Here is a 22,438-nt window from a genome sequence, read left to right as displayed (position 1 = left end):
TCATTGAGCCTTGTAGTAATTCTAAGAGGTGTAATTTCTTGCCGCCTAACACAGCTTAAACTGAAGTGATGTTCATTAGTCCAGCCAAACTAAAACTGCTTCTTATCGTGTTAATTTTCTATTCACTGCTGTGATAGGCTAAATGTTGACAAATAGCTTTCATTTGATCATGGCATGATTTGAAACTGCAAAATATCAGTATCGCAAAAAACGTCCTGGATTGCCGTCAATATTTACCTATTATCTACGTAGCATATATCAAACCCCACTACATTAGATGTCTGGAGATTGTTGTTTTATGCAGCTGGTAAAAATATTAGGAGGCATTAGGAAACTAAACCTTTCTTTCTTTGCCAAAGGAGCAGATGTGGCACGGTGCTATTTGAAAGCTTCCCACAGCTCAGTACAAGTGGATGATACTGGAGTCTGTTCTATTTTATGATAACGGATCGTAAGGATGAAGAAAAACAAAGGAAAAGAGGATGAGCTGGGTGTGGTGGAGAGTGTTTGTTTCTGTGTGTGTGTGTGTGTGTGTGTGTGTGTGTGTGTGTGTGCATGAATGCGTGTGTGTTTGGTGCTACATCAGACAATTTGTCTCCGTATTTTACCACACAACGCACATTTCAACGTGAAGAAAAGCTTGTGGAGACGATGTCATTTTCAATCTTGCCAACCCCTCAACTTCAATGCGTCTGCTTTTATCTCCAGGTATTTTCATCCCCCATCCACCGCACAGATAAGAATATCAATGCATTGATAATACTACAGTGGCACATCTACACTCAAAATCAATGTCCGGTACGACACCTAATTAAAGCAAAAAACCTGACAGGTTGATTCTCGATGGTGTAGTTCTGAGAGCAGTAAACCGCCTGGGATTTTTCTAAAATAGATCTACTTCTAAGAGGGCTTCATTGTTGTGCACAAACATTGGCATATAGAAGCCAAAATTAGTCAGGTAACTTCTTAGCCAAGAGCGCTGGAGTTAGACGGGCTGCCAGATTAGTTCGCTGTGAACCCAGATCGTCATTCCTCCCAGACGCCGTTGTCTGCCTCGCAGCAGAGAGCTGGTGTAGGTTTCAGTTGCCATCGTCCTGAATTTCATTACAGTTACTGCGTCTCCTTCAGTACAGCGTTTCTTGATCTATAGACAGAAGAACGAGGAAGGTAGTAGAACATAACTCCTACTAGAAATCTGATAGTTGCAGCATAATGAAACCCAAATATTTGACAGTAAAATTTAAACACTTTTGGGAGCACAAGGAGTCCAGAGCGTAAGCTTTCCAAAAAAAAAATTAGGAAGACAGCAAAACTGCCTTGAAGTGCAGGCTAAACTTGAAGATCAAGTTTCTGTTTAGACTGAGGTTGAAGGGAGGGTGGTGGGGGGCGGGTGGGAGATATTTGATGGAGTTAGGGGTTAGGTGTACACCAATATCACGGAGTGTAAAAGTGATTACTGTCTCTTCTTCTTTCTGCCTCCTCCCTCTTTCCTCCTGTCTGCAGCCTTCAACTCCCAGGCTCAGAATACAAAGCGCCTGGCACATTAGAGCGATTTTCTCATCTCGGAGCCAAGCCATGGCCAAAGCACACCGGGGGAAGCTTGAACCCCTTTCTGCCATCCCTGCACCGCCGACGAAGCAGAGCGGGACCGAGATTAGCATGTTATAAATGCCCCCCACCCCCTGACTTATCTCTTCTTCTGATGTCAACATGCTTGAACAATCTCAGCAAGCTTTCCCTAAGATTCTCCTCCCAAAGACACAGGCAGAAACAGATCAAGATTTTCACACCCTGGTAGCTTTTAATATTTGATAGAAATTTTGTGCTTCTCCTCAAACTTCCTTGGAGAATAAATAATCAGCGCGGTGATAACAAGTTACCCAAATGGTTTATGCTCACTGGGGGGTGAGAAGAAATGCGGTTCAGGGAGGCATGCAGGGAGGAGCCGGGGTTAAAGACACGGTCGAATGCGTTATTTCCATTTTGCGTCCCCTGCATTATCCATTAAATAAATAGCCTGGGGAAAATGGAACTTCACGCAGCTCGTTTCTGTTGAGGCAGCACTGTTATGCATAACGAACAGGTGATGCAGAGGTGTCGAGACCGCTTTGCTACCAGCAACAGTTGCCTTGAGCTCGCTGTGGCTGCATGCAGTGGCAGCGAGGCGGGGAGGGACGGAGAGCAGGTTGTTTGCTGGAAGAAAAAGGTGAAAAAGGTGAAAAATGACCCAATGTGGAATGTCACAGGAGCTAAACTGACACAGAACAGCCAAAGTGCAGCCAGCGGGCGCCCAGGGCAGGACTGTGACCCAGAATCCAACAAACCTCCAGTGAGAATGCGGAAGGCCCCCATCACGGCTCTGCTAAACCGGCCACGCAACGGGAAAACACCTCCTCTTTCTCCCCAGGCTCCAGAGAGGTAACTCTATCTGGGAAGCTGAGTTGGAGGAAGTTAATATAAAGTGCAATGGAGAAGTGCGGCGTCTGAGGAGCCGCTGACAATGTGCTAATGTTTTAACCTGTCAGCTCTCTGTAAGGAAAGACAAATGGATCTAGAAATAGAATGTAATTACAAGGCATAACCTCCTTTCTAAAGTTTGGACAATGGATATACTGTAGGGATGTTTTCCTCTTCCCACTTAAAACTGAACACGACTTTCAGTGCTAAAAAGACATTAAATAAGATCTTCCAAGTTTAAAGAATTAAAGTCATTTTTTCCCCCACTTCCTTTGAAATTTCATACATTTATTATAATGTTGATGCCATTATTCTTTGTCTCCGTTTGGTTCCTGAAAATCTGATTTCCGATGCTTCCTATATGTGTAGACCTCTCATCTTTGGCAGTTACAGTGCAAATCAGTTAAACCAGTAATAAATGCAAATGTCACAATTACACAAGAAATCTCAATAAATTTTAAGTCTATATCTCTCCTTTCCTACACCAGACTCAATAAAGCTAAGTTGTTATTAAAAGTAGTGATTAAAAACCTATTGACAATTGGTTTGTTTTACTCAAGTAAATAATTTTGAATTATTACTTGAGTAATAACCGGTGAACATTGTAACATCCCCTTTGAAACGGATACAATGTAGCCTCCTTCACTACCATGTCACTGATTTCAACAACTAACTCTCCACTGGTAAGAAATGTAAAGTAAGTAGAAAGACAAACCAGTAAAGCTCTAAATATATTTATGAGCTAAGGGTTTAAAAGTGCAAATGGACATTTTACATGCAGTGTCAAATGATAAATTTGCCGAAGGCTTTTCACACATGAACAGCTACAGATTAACGGTTACCACCGGTAGGAATGTTGCCTTTTTTTTACTCATAAGCTTGTGATGTATTTAGGCAGCATTACCGAGGTAAGGCCTGTGCTGCTGGTTTCCTGTAATAGTCAATAAGAAATGGTCCAATTGTCACCAAGGACCACCTGATTACATAGACAACCCCCAAACCACAGCTTGTGTGAGCAGGTGATTGCTTGTAGGCTGTGCCCTGGAATATTATCCACAGAGATGGTAAATGGGGGGAGGGGACACAGCCCTGATGATTCATGTGATCAATCAGTGGGTTATTTTTCAATATTTCACACTGATGTAATCGTCCTAAAAACACATTAACATTGAGAGAGTGCTCCGCAGAGGGATAATGGCTGTTGTTTGCACTATTACGGAGTCAAACTCTTCCATCCTTGAATGACAGATGTGCCTTAAATACAGATAAAGGCTGTGGTGTGAAGAAATATGGTCAGTCTAAAGCACAATTAGAAAATAAATAAATACAGCATAAAGCCCATAATGAGGAGGGGCTGAGTGTGCACGATTATTCACATGTGTGCAGACAAACGGCAGCGGCAAACCAAAACCAAATGCATATTAATGCAATTCATATTCATGACAGTGGAATAGAGGCTATTATGAGCTACTTTCAATCACATTTGCATTTGCATTAGAAGCCTGCAGTTGAAATGTAAACCTAGAAAATATACATACACTAATATTGTTGCAAACATGGTTTTGGTTTATGAGCAAGTCCTCCGAAGTGTAGCAAAGGCCACACAGGCGTGTGGTCAGGTTGTTAGTAGAAACTATCTCTGCATTCGTGTAAATTAACCCTGAGTATTAGAGCTCTCTTCCATTTTTTTCCTCTCTCTCTCTCTCTCTCTCTCTCTCCAAAAACATGCATTCAAGACGGCATCATGAAGCGCTGGATTTGCATGCTGGGAGTTTGACTGCCAAAAAGAATGGAGCTTTGTGGACGAGGGGGAAATCCCTCCTGCTGGATTTATGCCCTGTCCGAGCCAACCCCGTTTTAAAGCAAGCTGGATAAAAACAAAGAAAGTAAAAGAAATGCTGGAGCAAAAAAAGAAAAAAAAAAGAAGAGAAAAAAACTGGGCAGTGAAAAATAATATTCACTGCTACTGGGGTAAATGGAAAATATCAATGTTTTATTACACGTCAGAAACAGTCATTGAGTTTGTGCACGTATGTTTTAAGCTTTTCCAGTTATGTTCACCGATCATTAGATGATTAAAACAAACAAGAACATTAACAATGAGAGGACATTTACCAGGGATGATACTGTGAGCTCTTAATGAAATAAGTCTGGTTATGCGTCGGTCTCTGGAGGCCAACAAACTCATGGATATTGACTTGTAAACACCACTGTTACAAGGGCCATAATGAGTATTTTAAAACAAATAAAAGCAAGAGAGCCACAATACATTAACGCCAAGGTAACACATAGCTTTCATTAAGATGGTATTCAGCATTAAGTCTGTGCGTAACTCTTCACTTAAAAACCGAACATCCCTCTCTAAATATACACTGCATTTGAAATGAAGTATGCCTGGGCCTGTTATAAAATATGTCAAGTTTTTACAAAGACAAAAAAAAATGACATTATGCCGTTCTGAAACATGACGGTGCTTTTAATGAGTAGCCAGAGAAAGCATAGTGGCATGAGTTGTCCAAACATGCCATATTTCCCCTACCCCAGTTGTTACTGTGCATTGCTGGTCAGCTGACTGAAAAAAGGCCGAGAAACGTTTTCTCCCATCAACCCGCCTGCGGTCTTAGCGCAATGCTCAGGAAGAGTGCGGTAAATGTCACGGTCGGACAGCAGAGAAGCGAGGTCAGGAGAGGGTCATCCCGTCAGACCCTCAGTTTCCAAAACCACACAAAAAAAAATCTCGTAAAAGCACATGACTCCACCATTGCGAAGTAAGTGTGATTCCACCAGTCTGTGTAATTTCTAATAAATGTTTTTTTAACTATATTTTAGCAGCAGAAAGTACTATTGTGGGTTTCTGTCATAAATTAAAACAATTAGCTCGTTGTTTGTAGATTCGTAAGGAAAAACCATGCAATAGTGAGAATGTTATATAGGACCATATCCAGAATCCAGGAACCACATGAGCTTTTATAGTTTAATTTTCATTCCTCACACAAGATTTCTGAAGTCTAGATGCAAAACTGCATAAATAAAGTTGTCCTTTTGTTTGGTTCAGAGCTAAAAAAAAAGTATTTGTATTGTACTGGCAGATGGAAACAACTTAGCTTTTCATGTGGGAATACGTTGAGCTAACCAGGCTGTGCAATGACAATAAGCCTCCAGGATACAGAGTTGATATATATTTACTGAAGAAAACGGAAAATAATTCAGCAAGACTCATACTTTCCAATTGCAACAGGCATGTCCAGATGTGACCAGTTTTATATAAATAGAAATGTTTACTAAACTTTTAGTTTTAGGCAAAAAATTTACCTCACAGATTTACTTTGTTTATATGCTTGTTCAGCAAGTAGTCAAAATCAGCCAATTTTCCCTTAATGGGCTCTGACTGAGAGGGAAAATACTTTTAAAAAATGCTGTCTTGTTGAGTAAATGCATACAGCTGAAAAATATCACGTTTTGTACAAGTATATCAGCAACCAGAATGTGTTTTGATGCACTTTGTTTTGAAATAAGTCACATCAAAAATAGACATATGGTTTGGTGAACATTTGTGGGTTGACTTTGTTATCCATTTTGTTTTGGATTATAAACTACTATTTGTATTAGATAGAAGATGCAGCTCTTTTATCTCTGCTATATACTTGTTTTAGAAAATAAGTTGGAATGTGCAAAAAAATCTGAATTGGCTGTTAATGCTAACGACAGGTTGCAGAGTCCAGTTTTCAAGGATTCCATCTCTTATATCCGAGTCTCCAGTTCACAGATTCAACTGTAATTAAATGTAGATGTTTACTAAACTTTCACTTTTAGACCAAACTTAGCACAAACGTATGCACAAGTGGGGGTGAAATATATGTTACAGTACTGAAATGAAATGACAGTATGACATTATGTCAAAGTTTTACTACAGTATTTCATGGTGGATAATCAGAGTAACAAGTTCAGCCTTCTTTCCTGTTTCTTTTTAATCGTCAAAGCAGAATGAAGGTTGAGTCAGTGTGAAACTGACATGACTCCCAATGTGTAGGTTAACATGTAAACTAGTGGGGTTGTTGCACTCTCATTTGTGTTAATCAGACTTCTCTGAGTTGTTTGTGTAATGAAATTACTGCTGCCAGGGAGACCTGGGGGGGGGCATCAATTAGCCAGATAAGCAAATGAAAATAAATCACTTTTTATCAAATGTGCAGTGGGCCTGCCTGTGTGTCCAGTAAACACAGTAAAAATAGGAAACGGTTTTGTTCAGCATTTTGAGACCCCATAAATCCCAGTGACACGCACTTTTTTTTTTCCTTTAAAGCTGTGGGAAAAGCTCATTTACGTCTGGTTTAAAGCTAAACATAAAGGATCACAATAAGCATTAATATTACTTTTACTTTGGATGATTTATGTCCATAGATATAAGTTTACTTTAAGTCGTTGTAATTTTTCTCATTTCCTATTTAACAAAGATTACAGCGAAGATTACACAGTTCCAGATAAAGGATGACTGATGAATGAGATGTGACGGATTCTAATTACAGCTGGCACACTTTTTTGATTGTGAGTTTTTGGGATTTATTGTTCAGGACTATTGTCAAGTCTGGTGGTTCTGCTCACTTTCGTGCCTCGGAAAGGGAAAACAAGGCAACTTGGTTTGGGCAGAGAAACTGCATGCCAAGACTAAAGGCTCTATCATACTCAGGAGTATTGTGCTCATTCTGTGAGATGCGTGGACTCCTTGCACACTGTCCACTGACGGTTGAGATTTCATAATCAACTGGATTTCCTGCATTTCCTGCAACAAATTCCTTAATTTTTCACAATCGGAATGGATAACCACCAGGGCCAACTCTCAACCTTATCACCGCGGTGTTGCATACAAAAAAACTTCAATGTGAACACCGTTTCCTACTGACCAGTTTACTGTGTGACGCCGAGAAAAATTTGACTCTGTGCGAATCTCCTGATAAGTGGAAGAAGCTGAACAAATACATGATGATGGTAAATCCTGATTATCTTAAATGTGCTTTTAGAAATAAAGTTGAAATGAGAAATTTAGATGGCTACAGTACAGGATAACAAAAATAAATATCTATAATCATCACTGCTACAATCACTGTAGTAAAATATTAGTATAATAAAAGTAGTGAAATAATTGTTACATCTTTGCTTGAAATTGTTTGTATAACAAAGTTAAACCAAGCCATTTTAACTCAAGGTTATCACACAGTGAAACTTTTACACCACCCCATGTAATACGTACGCTCTCTGGCATGCTGCTGTTTGTAGATGAGAATCTCTGACCAATCGATGTGAGGTGTCAGCTGTTGAATGTAGAGTCAAGTTGAGTAAAGCACAGATTGTAAATAAAATCTTGAAACAAAACAACTGGTTTATATCCTGGAAATGCATCGTATTTCAGTCCCTTTTAAATGTATGTATGCGTAAAACAAGATAGGTGAACTAAACAGGATGCTGCGGCCCGGATGACGGCTATCATCCTCTGAGTACATCGGAAGCAAATAATCATTGGTCACTTCCCTCTGAGACGTGGCCATTATGGCCAGAGGTTTCCCAGGCTGTCATGAGGGGGAAAGTAGGTTGTAGTGCAGTGCAGCACAGAATGCTGGAAGTAAGCCAGATGCCTCCACCAGGTAGCAGGAATCTCACATGAGATGACGGTGGTGTTAATGGATGTGATCAAGGCAGCTGGGTGAATAATTCAGTCCTGCTAATTGGCTAAATTAATAAATAATGCAAGTCTGTTTGAGGAGGTGCAGAAGCTGCACGTGTATCATCTTATTGGAAGGAGTTTAAATGCTTTATCTGGTGCATCTGTCTACGCTGGTGGCTAAATAAGCGGCTTCCTCCTCCTTATTGATGCCTCGATTGCAGGCGAGGATGTGTCTATGTGGGACGAAGATGTCAAAGTAAACAATCAGCCTGACAACATAATTACATAATAACCCCCGACCCCACCGCAAATTTGATGCTTAAATTGTCTCGGTCTCATGTCAAGTCCCACAAGGTTCTATGCTGTCACAGCAGCAGTTGCCTCCGACAGTGGCTGATCCAGGATCAGCCGACTGCACAGATAAAAAAAAAATTGACTGCGTTTATGTAAAAACTAGCAAAGCATGCTATTTCAAATTCCTCGCTTTAGATCTCATACCAGACACTACGGCTGTAGAATCTAGCTATGGAAAGAATCTTAAGACATGAAAAGAAAGCAGAGGTGTGTCTAGCAAAAAAAAAAAAAAAAAGAATACAAAGGATAATGGAGAGGAAGAAAAAAATAGATTTTACAGTAAAGTTGATTTATATGCCGTGTTCAAGGTATCTAATTTCCAGGGGGTGCATAAAATCAAAGTCTCGTCTCTTTGTCTCCTGGTAAACGCCTCCAAACTCCTGTTGGGATCCTCCAGGAAACAATCAATACGTTGAGGTTTGCTCAAAGGATTTCTGACAATCCAAAAGCATCTGCTGTAGAGTTTAATGGGATCTTTGGACATGAGAAAAGCAGAAACAGAAGGCTAATTTGATCGCGGAAGCCAATCAAAGACTACCTTTGTTTTTGTCAGAACTAATGCTCAGAACAAACAAAAAAGACTCAAGTTTCCAGTTGTGTCATGCTCTTTCCATTTTCTGATGGACTAAACATCGCTCTGTGAGATTTTTAAAGCTTTAAATATTGTTTAATTATGTTTTTTGTTTTTTTTTTGACAAATTTCGGTGACTTTCACAAAATAGCGAACATAGGTAGCTGACTACTGAAGGCAATTGGCTAAACTAGATGTTATTTACGGGTGTCAAAATGAAGAGGGACTGAATGCAGAATGCTTTTCAGGGGTTTATGATAAACAAATATGAAAACTATGTATCCTTTTCCTGCTTTGTAATTATGCACTACTTTGCTTTGGTTTATTACATACGATCCTAGTGCAGCACAATGGAGTTTATAGTGTTGTTATGAAAAAGTTCGAGGCATGTAAACACTTTCACAAGACGCTGTTTATGAGTATGGCAATGGTCTCCTTATGTGATTCTGAGGAAAAATATATTTCAGAAAATGAAGGATTATATTGTTAACAGTAACATTTTTCTGAGAGACAACTATAGAATTTTATTAAAAAATTAACAGCAGCGTGTTTCGTACAGATTTTTTTTTTTTTTATCCTCGTTTTCTAATTCCTGGCTTACAACTAAAGAAAAAATAAAGTTTCTCAAATGTCTCATTTGCATGCAAAACGTAATTTTAGGCTGGAGAATGATGACATAAAAGGTAAAAAAAAAGCAGAATTCCATGCATGTTTCTTCCTTCTGCTATTAGTTGGACATGCTCCTCTGACAGCAATCTCCTTCCTGTCTAATATACAGTCAGACCTAGTTACAGTAGCAATTACCAGTGTTCAGGTTAAGATTAATTGAATTACTGTGTGGTTCTCTGCACTCCCCTGTGGGCCCATCAATCACAGGCTCTGCTGTTACACGGCCCCTTTATCACCCTTTTCCATCTTTATGTAAAAAAGGCAGAGGTTGTGCAGTTGCACTCCATCTATCAACGAGCAAGTCCAGGGTGGCAAACTCAATTTCTAACAGATTCCTCCCCTTAATCAAGCCGCCTGACGTTCGGTGGTAGTTAGTAGAGACTGCATGTTTTTTTTAAAATTATTATTATTGTTATTCTGATGAGTAAACTGTAAAAGATCTGAAAGACTGAAGCTGGAATTTAAAAAAAACAACAACTTTGACCTGAGGTCTGGTAAGCAAAGAAGACTAAACCTGTGCTTGTGATAAATTTTATTTGATCATTTGCTGAGGGACATCTTATTTTACGCAGTGAATGGCTGCTTTATAAAATGCAACCACTCACACGTGAAATACAAAAGACTTTGTTTGAACAGCTGGATTTCTATTTGAAGAATCAGGTAGCTTTTTCAAACCGCACATGCAACAGATACACGACGCTTCTGTTTGAATAGAAAAGCTCTCGCAGCAGATTAAGTGGCACTCTGTCATTCTCTCTCCATTCACCACCTCCATTATTAGATATTTAAAAAATTGTACAGGATTTCCAGTGGTGGTCTTTACTGATGCCAAACCCTAATCTTCAGCATGTTTTATTTCACTCATCACTACTGTGAGAGTCTTTGTTCGTAGTGTAGCTGGAATATGCAGAATACGCTGGATACGGAGGTGCTGAAAGCTTGAAAATAACATCTGAGCGAAAGGATGTTGGTCTCTTTGGTGGCGGTTCCAAAAAAGTGCCAATCCCCCTAAAATGGACTCAGAGAGCCACGCACACGCGCCTCGAGCTCTGCTGCAGTGTGCTGCACGTAGACAGAGGTTGGGCAGTCAAACCAGGGTTGTGCCTGAGGTGCCGTCTGCCATGGCCTCTGCCCATGTCTGCTGGGCAGACTCTGCCAAAGCAACTGGCATGGCCGGAGCCCCCCGATGGAGAAGACTGAAAGCGCCGTTCGCTGCCATCCTATCGCCACACCGGCAGCTGCAGATAATGCACACTGTGAATGTGACAGCGTCCATGCCTTTAAGCACAGACAGGAGAGGAAAACAAATCCATGTAAGCCAATAAGCCCATGGAAAACACTCGAAAAGACTTTCCTGCTCAGTGAACACACATCAAGAGCTGGCGTGAGCAACTTCTCTGAGTAGCAGTCACACAAAATGCTTTTCAGCTTGCATTAACTTTTGTTACCTGTGGTACACACAAACATATGTGATTTGACCTTTGACCTTTTCTCCTACTGCTTTTCTCCAGGTCACTTTAAAAAGTCCTTGCGAGACTTTTGGGGTCTGGCCAAAATAACATTTTATTCCGTGCAACTGGCGCCCTAAAATGTCAAAAATATGAATGTTTTCATGGCTTCCAAGGGCATTGAGTGGAGGAGTGTGGTTTAAATGCCTGTTAATAAATGTCAAACTCTCTCTTGCTTTGCTAAATTAGAAATTAAGAAAGCTTTAATATTTCACCAGACTAGGGCCAAAACCAACCACTTTCCAGTGGGAGTGGCCTTTTGGCAAAAACAACAGTGTGTGTTTGTGTGCGACTTTCTCAGATTAGCAGTTCTCGTTTATATTTTTAATAAATAAAGTGTTTATTTTAATTTTGATTTTATTTTAATGATGACTAAGTACATTTTAATTATGAGGAATATACATACATTTATCAGCTTCTTTTATTCATAATATTGATCACTCAAAGCAACTGATTTTTGTTATATTGATGCATTGATTAGATTATGAGTAAATAAACTTAGTTTAATCTCAATACATACTAAAGTGTGAACTTGCCAAGAGTATGTTTCTCTAAGGTTTTGTATTATTTCTTTTTTTCCATCAAGCTGAATCGCTTCGGTGATCAGACTAATTTTAATAACAGAATAAGATAACAAGAGTAAATAAAAAAAAAAGCAGGTTTTAAATTATCTTCATTTATCACGCCACTAAATATTGACAAAGATCCCAAAGTAGGAATATAAAATGGTGGACACAGGAGAAAAGGGTTTCCTTCATTTCATTGGCTCCCAAGATTTCCACAGCGATGGGTCTTCCTTTCTTTCTGTGGCTCACTGTTCTCCTTTTTAGTGGAAAATGTGGAGAGCTCCCTTTCCTGTGATAAAAGTGCAGCCTGAGAGATGGGAAAGAGAGATCCATCACGCTAAGGCATAGGCTTACCCCGCCAATCCACACCACAGAGAGTCGTAAAACATACATGCTCCATCCATACATCATTTACCGAGCCCCTCTGTGCCCAAATAACGTGGTTTGGCCTCACCGTTTTGAAATCCTGATGCTCTCTGGCAAATCCTCTTAAAGTCTTACTATGCATGAATTCTAGAGGTTGTTGGAGGAAGGATAATACTTAACCACCATCGACCTTTGACTTTATATATAGTACAGAAAAATCTCAATTTCTTTTTTAAGTTATTCCCTGGAGAGCCTAAGGCCGGCATTGCTGTACTGTTAGAAAACATTACTTGGCAGGTTAAGATGGATTTAAGGAAAAAAACAACAACAAAAAAAAGCATCAATGACATTCAGAGAATTGCCAGAACAGTGATGGCTTCAGGTACAGTATGCTGCCTGAAAATAGCTTTCTGAGCTTCAGACGTGAAGCAATTGCTTTTCAAAAGGTCACACATCTTAACTTCAGACACAACACAATGCAATAAAACAATACTCTATCACAGCTTGACTGTACAAAAATACACAGCTCTGTAATGCTAAGTGCAATAAAAAACCAAAAAAAAAAAGAAAAAAAAAAAGAAACTGACCTCAAGTTCTCATTCGGAAATATGAATCCCAGAATAAATGCCTCATAAAGTCGCGACTGAAAGCTCATAAAAAGGCCAACAGCTGCTAAGCTGAGACACAACCAGGTCATATAGGTTGCCGACTTGTGTACACATAAACCCAAAAGTGAACAAACAACTGAATCCTAGAAACAATGTAACCTGACCCCAGTGCTGGCGTACCATCTGTTGGCACTGCGAGGTCCGAGGCTGCTGTGGTCGGCTGAAGCCCTCCGGACGACCCTCCTGACTCTGATCAATCACCCTTCCTTTCTTCACATGTTCATCAAAGCCCCAGGAGGTGCTGATCCCTGACACCTGAAAAATCTGCACCAAAGCACGACACCGGCCTCCCAGTTCACGCAGACAACAAATAGTCTTATTTTAGGTGTGTCAGGTGAATGCATCAGGTGTGAGCAGTGGAGATCCAGGTGGGGTCTGCACCTGCTGCCTGTCCTCACCCACCCATTGGAGGGCAGATTCTCGGGATGCCACAGGGCAGCTGCTGACAGGCACTACTTTTGATATTTCCCTTGCTTCCATCTACCTCCCCAACATGGGGCCTACAAGGGTCAGCTGCAGAGAAGTCGGCGGGGGGCGGAGGAGGTCAAGGAGTTGGGGGTGTGTGGTGGAGGGGGTTATGAGAGGGTTGGGGCGCCGTGGTTGTGGTCTGCATGCCTTCAGCAAGAGGTGAGCGTCCAGGCTGTACAATTATACCCCCCGATAATCACTTTCACAATCCAAAGGCAGCTCAGAGCTCATGCTCCGGAGGTCTTTTGGTGATCACATTACCTCCCGTCCACTGAGTGTGTGCCCTCTGCAACCCCTGTCACGACCTCCTCCACCTCCGTCCGGACCTTCCACTCCACCTGCCCCGGAAAACCCTGCTGCTTTTAACAGATGCTCCAGAAAATCTGAGGCAATTATTGTAAAATATAATACTATCTGGAATATGCAGAAAACTTTTTTTTATTATTATTTATAGATCAAATAAGTATATTACATTACTTAAATTTTATGTTTTTACCTGAGAGATTTGCTAAATTAAATTCAGGGAAAATTTTAATTTAACTTCAAAGGGAAGCAAGCTCTCAGTCACTAGGAATATTTTCAGACTGATTGGTAATTTGTGTAATCAATACCAAGTAAACTGACACGTCTTTAGAGCACAGGGTATTTCAATGGGTCAAATTCATGATGTTTAAAAACTTTCCTACATGTCATAATTAAAACTGACCTTGACTAGGGTCAAACGCCAAAACGTTAGTCTGCTAAGAATGTGTTTTTGCTAGTCTTTTAAATGTTTCTGGAGTCTTCACCTCTCTAAAATACTACATAAACAGAATTCCTAAATATTTTACAACTAAGAATTAAAAATACATTTACTGACTCAGATATCCAAAAACGTCTCAATAGCCATATTTTTATGTTGTGCAATAGAGGTCGATGTGAATTTATGGTAGATATTACTGCAGGGTCCAGGCTGGGTGGATGGATCCCAATTTTTCACACAGAATAATAACTGTTTCGAAAAAAAAAAACACAGCAGTTGTTCGGTTTTCTTGGTTGCTGCTCCAAATTACACGTCATGTAGTTTTGTCACAGGTTAACGGCATTTAAATTTTACAACTACTACAGAACAACTGAATAATGCCAGAGCGTTTCTCATGGAAACGCTCTGGCATTTAAAAAAACTCACAGAAGACACAATGAAGGAATGCACCAAAGACTTAAAAAGTTAAATATAAAACTTGGTAAGCAATATTTAGTCGTAAGAGGGACTTTTTGCAGGACCTTAGCTGATTAAGTTAACTTTGATGACGACCCTTAAATTTTCACAAAAATGTGTAGATTATGCTACTGAAAAATTGTGCATAAGCTGCTGTTTGAACTACCGTGGACAACAAAGAGAAAGGTTTTAAAAATATCCAGTGGCAGAGTTAGTTTTTTTTTTTTTTTAGGAATGTTCCTTAGCTCCTCAGAGTTATAAAGAACAACTAAATGCTGTTCAGAACTGGAGTGAGAAAATCAGCCTGTTTGAAGTAATGTATCCCAGACTAATACCAGTCCTGCCCATTTAAGCTGAGAACCAAGACGACTTTTCTGTGACCAGTTGGCGGTTTCACCCGCAGAGGCATTAGACCATTTCCCGAACTCGAGTAGGTCCAGATGAGAATAAAAGTAAGGCAGTTCAGGTAACAAGTCAGATGGCATATTTTACAACTGTTTTTACAACTGTAAACATGTTACAACCTTTTTAACAACATGATGGGACAGGCACAATTACAGACCCGTCTTTGCACAATTATGTTGTTTTGCCCTAGTAATTTTAAATTTGAGATCCTAATTCGTATTTGTCTTCTCTGTAAATATTACTTTCATTCTCACTGTCAATAAATTGTCGTTTCCCATAAAAGGTCCAATCAAAGTTCCCACATTCTTAAGGCTAATTAATTAATTCCCACTTTAAGTTTCTTTTTAAAATATTATTGCTCATATATAAAGCTGTGAATGATAGGATCTTCTGACTAAACAGAAAATTATGAAAAAATTTACAGATTTATTCAGCCATTTGCTTTGGTTTAAAAATACTTCATCATAAATATATTTTCTGCCTTTTATTGTCTTTTCAGACTTGCATAAGTTCAGACATATTTGCTTGCCTTTATGTTTTCATCTCCTGTGGTTTTGAGTTTTAAGACATTTTCTCTTATCTTATTTCATACATCACTTTTAAAAGCTATCTGTAGAAGTGCTTTGTGAATAAATTATTAATCTATTGACATATTCTTATTTTTTAAAGTCCATAACGTAACAGAAAATTGACGAAGGCAGTAGCTTTAAATCAAACCACAAACAAATCAAAGAATTTTAAGATAACGTCCGTAGTTTTATGTGATGCAATAATATAATGAAACTATCTTACAAAGAAAATCCACCTCCAGATGAATATGTATTTATATAAAAGTGAAGCCAAAATTAAAGGATTTGTGAAAACTAAGAACCCTCCTAAAAACCTACACAGTTAATATGATCATTTTCAACCTTCTGAAAAATAGCAATGGGAATGAAAAAGATTAAGATTATATTTTCACAGAAATTGTTCCTAAAAAAGGATTTCTGCTATACTGAGTCTTCAATTGCAGCTGCTGTGTGTTTCGCACCAAAGCAGTCGCAAGACAAGCAATGCTCACATGCAAATAGGTATTTTTTTTCACTGCTGTGATTTAAGTATTGTAAAATTTCCAAGGGGCTGATTAAATTACAGAAAGCTTTGTATAACATGAGAACATTCCTGTCGTACGACGAACACAAGGTCTTAATGTATAACTCCCAGTTGGAGTTGTGTCATTCTTTCCAACAATTTGCCGAACTTCACAGAACGACATAAGAAATATGAATCAACAGCAGATGAGGACAATGTTTAAACTCAGCCACCCAGATAAAAGAGCCAACAGATGAACATTGATTTAATGCTGCTTTTTATTAGCTTTCTACCGACTCTAAATTGTCTTTCATAAAAACAAAAAAAAAAACAAAAAAAAAAAACAACATTTGGCCTAACTAACCTGGCTAATCAGTTACAATTACAGGGGGAGAAAAAACTTTAATGGCTTTTTGAAAACTCTTATGGATTTCCAGTAATTTTACTTACTTAAAGAATTACATTTGGATCTTGGGTTATACTTGAAAATCAGAAATAAAATCCTTAATTTGCTCTGAGTTTATCCACATCTAAAACTGTCTGGCGGCACTAATCACGGAGCGACAGAGGGAAAGAGATCTGCGTACGAAACGTAGGCAGTTGCAATCACAAGTCAACACTGGGTCATTGCATTTATAATCAAAAACTGTTTTTTTTACCATTACAGAACTTTGTCTTAAGTACCTGTGTGGTTAAAGGAACGCTACAGCTTAAGATAATGTGATTTCTTAGGATTTTCTACACAAACATACAGATTCTGTTGGCTTTTTTCCTGGTTTTACAAATATGAAAAAACAATATCGCATAAAAAATTTCATTCCGATAAACCATAGAAAACAAATTTCCTCTAAAGCAGCTGTTTACTTTAGTCACCTTTTTTAAGCAGTTATAGTTGAGTTTGTTCTTTGTGTGGTCATCCATGTTTTTATGGAGCGTAATTAGCCCACTCAGGGATCAGGTGAGGCCTAATCCAACCGGTCTTTAGCCGTCTGAAGGACAGGTGAAAGCCTGGGTGTTCAGTAACCCAAGTCGGCCAAAAACATAATAGTTACCACTCTGTAGCACGGACCTCCGCCTTACTTCACAGTGCTTGTGCTTGACCTGCTTGTTCGCTTGGGGTGTCCATTTCCACAACAAGAGCCGGAACAAGAACAGGTTGTGTGTGTGGTTAGACAGAGTAATGTGCGGTGAAATGTAAAACCAACTGACTGGATACTTGGTTTGTTTAATGCATTAAAAAAAAAACAATCAAAACAATATGAAACATCTGAAATTTGATTTTGATTTAAAAAAGTAAACTTCAAGGAAACACATAAAACTTCTCAAAAAATTATTTTGGATTCAAAAATATATTGAACCCTCTACATTTCCTGGTTCCCTGGGTAAAGAAGTGTACAAAGCCTTAAATGAATCTTGTAATTGCAGTGGCATAATCACACACTGAAAGTTTCAGCAAAATCCAACTGGAAATTACTAGAGGAACTCCTCTAGTAGTTCCTCTAGAACTACTAGTTGCATTTATAAATGTAACTATAAATTTATCTAATAAATGTAACTAACAAATATTTGTTTTATACAAAGACTCATTTTTGCACACTGCAGTATGGGAAAACGAAGAAAATTCCAGAACACTGTTAATCTACAAAAGGAAGGATAAAGCTACGGCCATTTTCAAAACAATCTGATATTCTTAATTTGGTAAGTCACCATGTATGTCACGTGTGTGCATCCTTACGCTCAGCTTTTTAACCATCACATAAAAGATGTTTTATAAACATACCATACCCACAGAAGAGGAATTTTAAGAGTTTCTTAAAATAACTGCATGGCGGCAGCAGCAACTTTGTCAAGGAGTTTGTTGGTTTAACCATTGCAATCAGACCGATTTCTTGGTTTCGACAAGCACCAGCGAAGCACAAGAAAATACCTTTGTATGCCCTCAAACTAACAACTCGGAATGAACAAAGTTCAATCACAATCTTAGTGGAAAAAAAAAGAAACACAAGAGCCATCAACAGGAGGACTCTCAGACGTTGTAGGGAAGAGCCGACAAGATGAACTCCGGCTGAGTGGACTGTGTTCTTCTAACAGTTATTTATTCCTCTTTCTAATTCAAGGATCTTTTTGTTGTTTTAATGGGCAGCATTAAGGTGGACCGGCACGGAGGTCTGTCCTCGGAGCCGCGATCCAAATTCCAGAGAATCTTGGCAACTCCTCGGGATAGATGGGACCCTCATGGATATAAAACCCCACAATGGATGAATAGGTAAACAGAAGAGTGTGAAAGAGTGATGGCAAAAAGAGAATGTTCACTCTCAGCGAGGTACAAAGAGGGCGGTGTGTGAGTGGGAGATGGGAGAAAGCCAAAATGTTTAGGGGAAGCGAAGGGGAGGAGGGCGAGAGGGGGCTCTGAAGGGAGTTGTTGGTGAACGAGAGTAAAAGTTTGGTCTCTGGGCTTTTAGGCGGTGCTGTGCGTAGTGTTAACTCAATCAAAAGGGTGAATTATACCTCCTGAGACACTCAGGTAACCTTTCATTATGGCCCTAATCCTTCTTAATAACAGAGCCGCAATGTCGGCAATGCCCCATTAGACAGAGAGCCACTGAGAGGAAGAGCCATTATTCCCCACAGGCCTGCAGAAATGTGAACACACCAACACTCACTCACAGAGTTTCAGCAGTGACAGATGAAATCAATCACAAATTCGACATGAGCTACAGAAACTCCTCCAAGAGGAAAAGGAGACATTAAGGGAGAGTAAATGTGTATTTACTTGGAATCTGATTCTCTAAAAGCAAAATCAAACTACAAAAGCCATGGACAAGATTTTAACCTTTCCGGTTAACAAAAACAAAAAACACTTTAACGCCAACCTTCCTGAAGCCTTTAGGGGAATCTAGACCGGCTTAAAATGTTACAATTTCAGAATCGCTGCTGCCCACTGTTGATCAGCAGGCTGAAAAAAAAAAAAATCGCTACTATTTCCCTTCACTTCCAAATAAGAAAAATTCAGCTGTAAATGTTTCTGGCTGCTAAGAAACACAAGCTTTCACAGAATCAAGCAACACCGACCATCCAGTTGACATTGTTTCTAATACTGGTAGCAAACTAAGAGCAACAAAAGCAGCTCATAATCTGACTAATTGGCCAGCTTTTGTCATTTTGTTTTACTAGTACTCTTCTATGAAAATGGCAACAAGGTTTTAACACGCATAGGTACGTAAAAGCTGCTACTAAACATCTGTTTATTTCATATTTTTGCTCTAGTGTGAAAATTTAAATCCTAAGAAGACAAATGTATCATTTTGAAGTCTTGTGTAAATATTGTTAGCATTTAGGAACATATCTGACATTGTAACAATTTAGCTTGTGAGGTATCTGCAGGATATGTATAATGGTGTAACTGTGGAAACAAATATTTGTAGAAAACTTAGAATGACAGAACAAATAGTTAAATCATGTGTGTGTCTCACTATGGATAGGTTTAAAAAAGAAATTAGGTTGCAAATGTTTTCGAGAAACTTTTGACACAGCAGAGACTCAGCAGAGAAAATGTGAACCGCAAATTATCAAAAATATTTTAACTACTTGTTTTTCCTCCCTCGGTTGTTTCTAAAACTGGCTTAAAGTTTGTTTCCATGGGGTTTGACTAAAGAAGCTAAAGGTGGTCAAGCCTGAAATGTGAAACAAAATGAGCCGCTTGATAACATCTAATAAAACCAGAGCCAACGCAGCTTCAATAAATCAACAGGCTGTGCTGATTTCAGCAGCAATTAGGCTACTTCTGAGAGTTGAGATTCAAAATAAAGATTTCTGGACTGTGACATGTCTTTATCAGTGATGTATGGGAGGCCAAATAAAACACAAGAAAAACACTATCTATCACTGTGGCAATTTAATGACTCAGAACAGCATAATCCAGTTCCTTTCAAAGATTCCCAAAGATTCCGACTGAATGGCAAGCCAAAACAGACACAGTCCGTACCTTAAGGGAAGAGCACTGAACATAATGCAACATAGTTGGACTTATTAATATTTACGATGTCGAAAGCAAAGTGCTTATTCGGAGAAGCAGCAAAACCATTATTTGCATGCTCTAATGACTGACTGGAGCTGCAAACAAAACAAGTTAAGGGACAAATGATCAAAGAGTCATATCAAAGTAGAGAAGAAGCAGGCTAATGTTAGGTTTGTATCTCAAAATCATAAATAAATTAAAACAGCAGAAAGGACGGCAGTAAGGGGATGGTGCGAAAATTCTGAGGGATGAAATATTAGCCACTCTCAATTAAAAAAGAAAAAGATCCATCCTTATTTGAAGATGAAATAGTCTGATGAAATACAACCACAATCCTACTGGAAACCATGTATCATGTATCTGCAGAGTTTAGTTTTATATTTGGCAATTGTAGCTCAGTGGTAAAGTAACTGTCTTGAAATCGCAAAGTTGTACGTTTGATTCAGTTTCCCCTGTCGCATGTTGATGTGCCTTCATCCCAATCTAGCTTACAACCTGCATATTGTTGTGTGTGTTTGTCAGTGCGAATGGGTGTATCTAGCTGTAGTGTGGAGCGCTATGAGTGGTCAGTATGACTGGAAAGGTGCCATATTAATTCAGTTGGTTACAATTAGAACTTTTTAGAGCTTTACTGAAATATTAGGATAACCCACAACAGCACAGTTGGGTTATTCTTATATTAATCTATTGAAACTTTGTACATTAACCATTAAAAATAAATTGTTTTTTAAAGTTAAATAATGTACTTAATTTGTGAAACAGTTTTGAAAATGAAAAACATAAAAATGTAATTTGGTATTTAACAGTATTCAGAACTATATCTATTGATAACTATATCCAGACAATTAATAACGTCATAAAACTCTATAGTGAGGGAGCACATTGAAGTGTCATTTATGCACATTATATTCAGGGCAATTACAACTTTTAACTTAGCTGTTTTCATATCACAATTTGATGTTACACTTGTAAAAACGTTATTTTATTTTCTCTTACTTGCAAATCTGGGCAATTTGATTTGTTGAGACGTGAAAATTATTGAGTTTGAGGTTTTTTCCAAAAGAATGTGCGCTCATGCTTTAATTGTAACGTTTTGCTTGCAAGATAAGCCAAGGAAATATAAAGTCTACATTACTTACTGGCCATTTTAGACCTTTAATTTGGACATTTTAATAAATACTGAAATAGGCTGGAATTCTTTTTGGAGTTTTAATATTCTGCTTCATTTAAGCTTGAGGAACATTTACACAACCTTTTCTTTCTTCGGTATAAACTATATTATTTGTACATATTTACCTGTACCACTCCAGTCCGTAGTCATAGTTACGGTCGAAGAAGTGCGGCTCCGCTCCCACTGCCCTGATGTCCGGATGTACCCGTAGAAACTCCAGCAGAGCTCGGGTCCCTCCTTTCTTCACCCCGATGATGAGAGCTTGGGGCAGCTTCTTGCTCCCCTCCCCGAGCGGGCTGATTTTACCTGCTAACCTGGGAGAAACGACCAGGTCCTGCGGCGGCGGAAAAGCAGGTGACTCCTCTGGAAGCTGCCAAACCGTCGGTCCCGCGCGCACAGCCGTTACAGCCCCTTCGGCGACCCCGTGGCCAGCGGCGCGCCGTTCGCTCACGAGCCGCTTGTTCCGCGGAGAGCCTCTGATCGGTGAAGGCGAGGCGCAGCGGTCGGTGAGGAGGTGCAGGAGGATGAGAGGGGCGAGGAGGGAACAGAGCATGACCACCGCTTTCCTGGACAGGATGCCTCGGGACGGGGGGTCCAGTTTGCGGATGAGGCTAAAAGCCATACCGGCTCCGGTGAAGGAGCCACAGCCATGCTAAGCGAACATCACTGAATCCACTTTCCATGAAGAAAAGTGCGAAAATAATCTTCATCCACCCTGCGTTGTGAAGCATAAACCCTCCCAAAACAACACATGGGGCTTAAACTTGACATGTAAGGCAAAACTACCTTAAATAAAACAAAGATAACCTCGCGAAAATGGAGGTGGATTAATTAAACACTTGGGTTATAGACTGCGCCTCTCTCCTGATGTAGGATGCTCCTGATTCACCAGCTGCACGTGTATAGAGTTGTAAACTTGTCTCACACGTCAAGTTCGATGACTGACACGGCACCTGACCAATGGGAGGGAGAAGAGCGAACCAAACAACCAATAAGCTTGCAGGTGGGTGGAAATCATGGTAGGCTCACTAATTTGCGAAATTAGTAAGTTTAAAGGATGAATATAGACTTGAGGAAGACAACTAAAATACTCTTGAATGATTTAAACACATTTATTTTTACGTTTTAATATGAAGGAAATCCTGCTGGCATTGAATTCAAGCTCCAAATGTAGAGAAAAGTAAAAGTTGCTGCTACAGAAACCTGCAATTTTACATTATAGAATACAGTATTGTTGATCAAGGAAATAGAAGAGATGTGTTTTAAAAAAAAAATAAACCATGGCAGTG

The 22,438-nt window shown here is 39.3% G+C and overlaps 1 protein-coding gene across 1 annotated transcript in view; it reads right to left on the bottom strand.

The window, feature by feature from the left end:
* Positions 1 to 22,013, bottom strand: part of LOC103151383 (heparan sulfate glucosamine 3-O-sulfotransferase 3A1) — a 33,422-nt gene extending 11,409 nt beyond the window's left edge. Inside the window, exon 1 of the mRNA XM_007571407.2 lies at positions 21,275 to 22,013. Coding sequence (XP_007571469.1) covers positions 21,275 to 21,771 — 497 coding nt within the window. The 5' untranslated portion in view covers positions 21,772 to 22,013. The remainder of the gene's footprint in view (positions 1 to 21,274) is intronic.
* Positions 22,014 to 22,438: the final 425 nt, after the last annotated feature.

The sequence above is a fragment of the Poecilia formosa genome, unplaced genomic scaffold (assembly GCF_000485575.1).
Source record: "Poecilia formosa unplaced genomic scaffold, Poecilia_formosa-5.1.2 Scaffold7, whole genome shotgun sequence".
Lineage (NCBI taxonomy): Eukaryota > Metazoa > Chordata > Actinopteri > Cyprinodontiformes > Poeciliidae > Poecilia > Poecilia formosa.
Note: the sequence above shows the minus strand (reverse complement) of the source record. Positions and strands in the feature narration are given on the sequence as shown.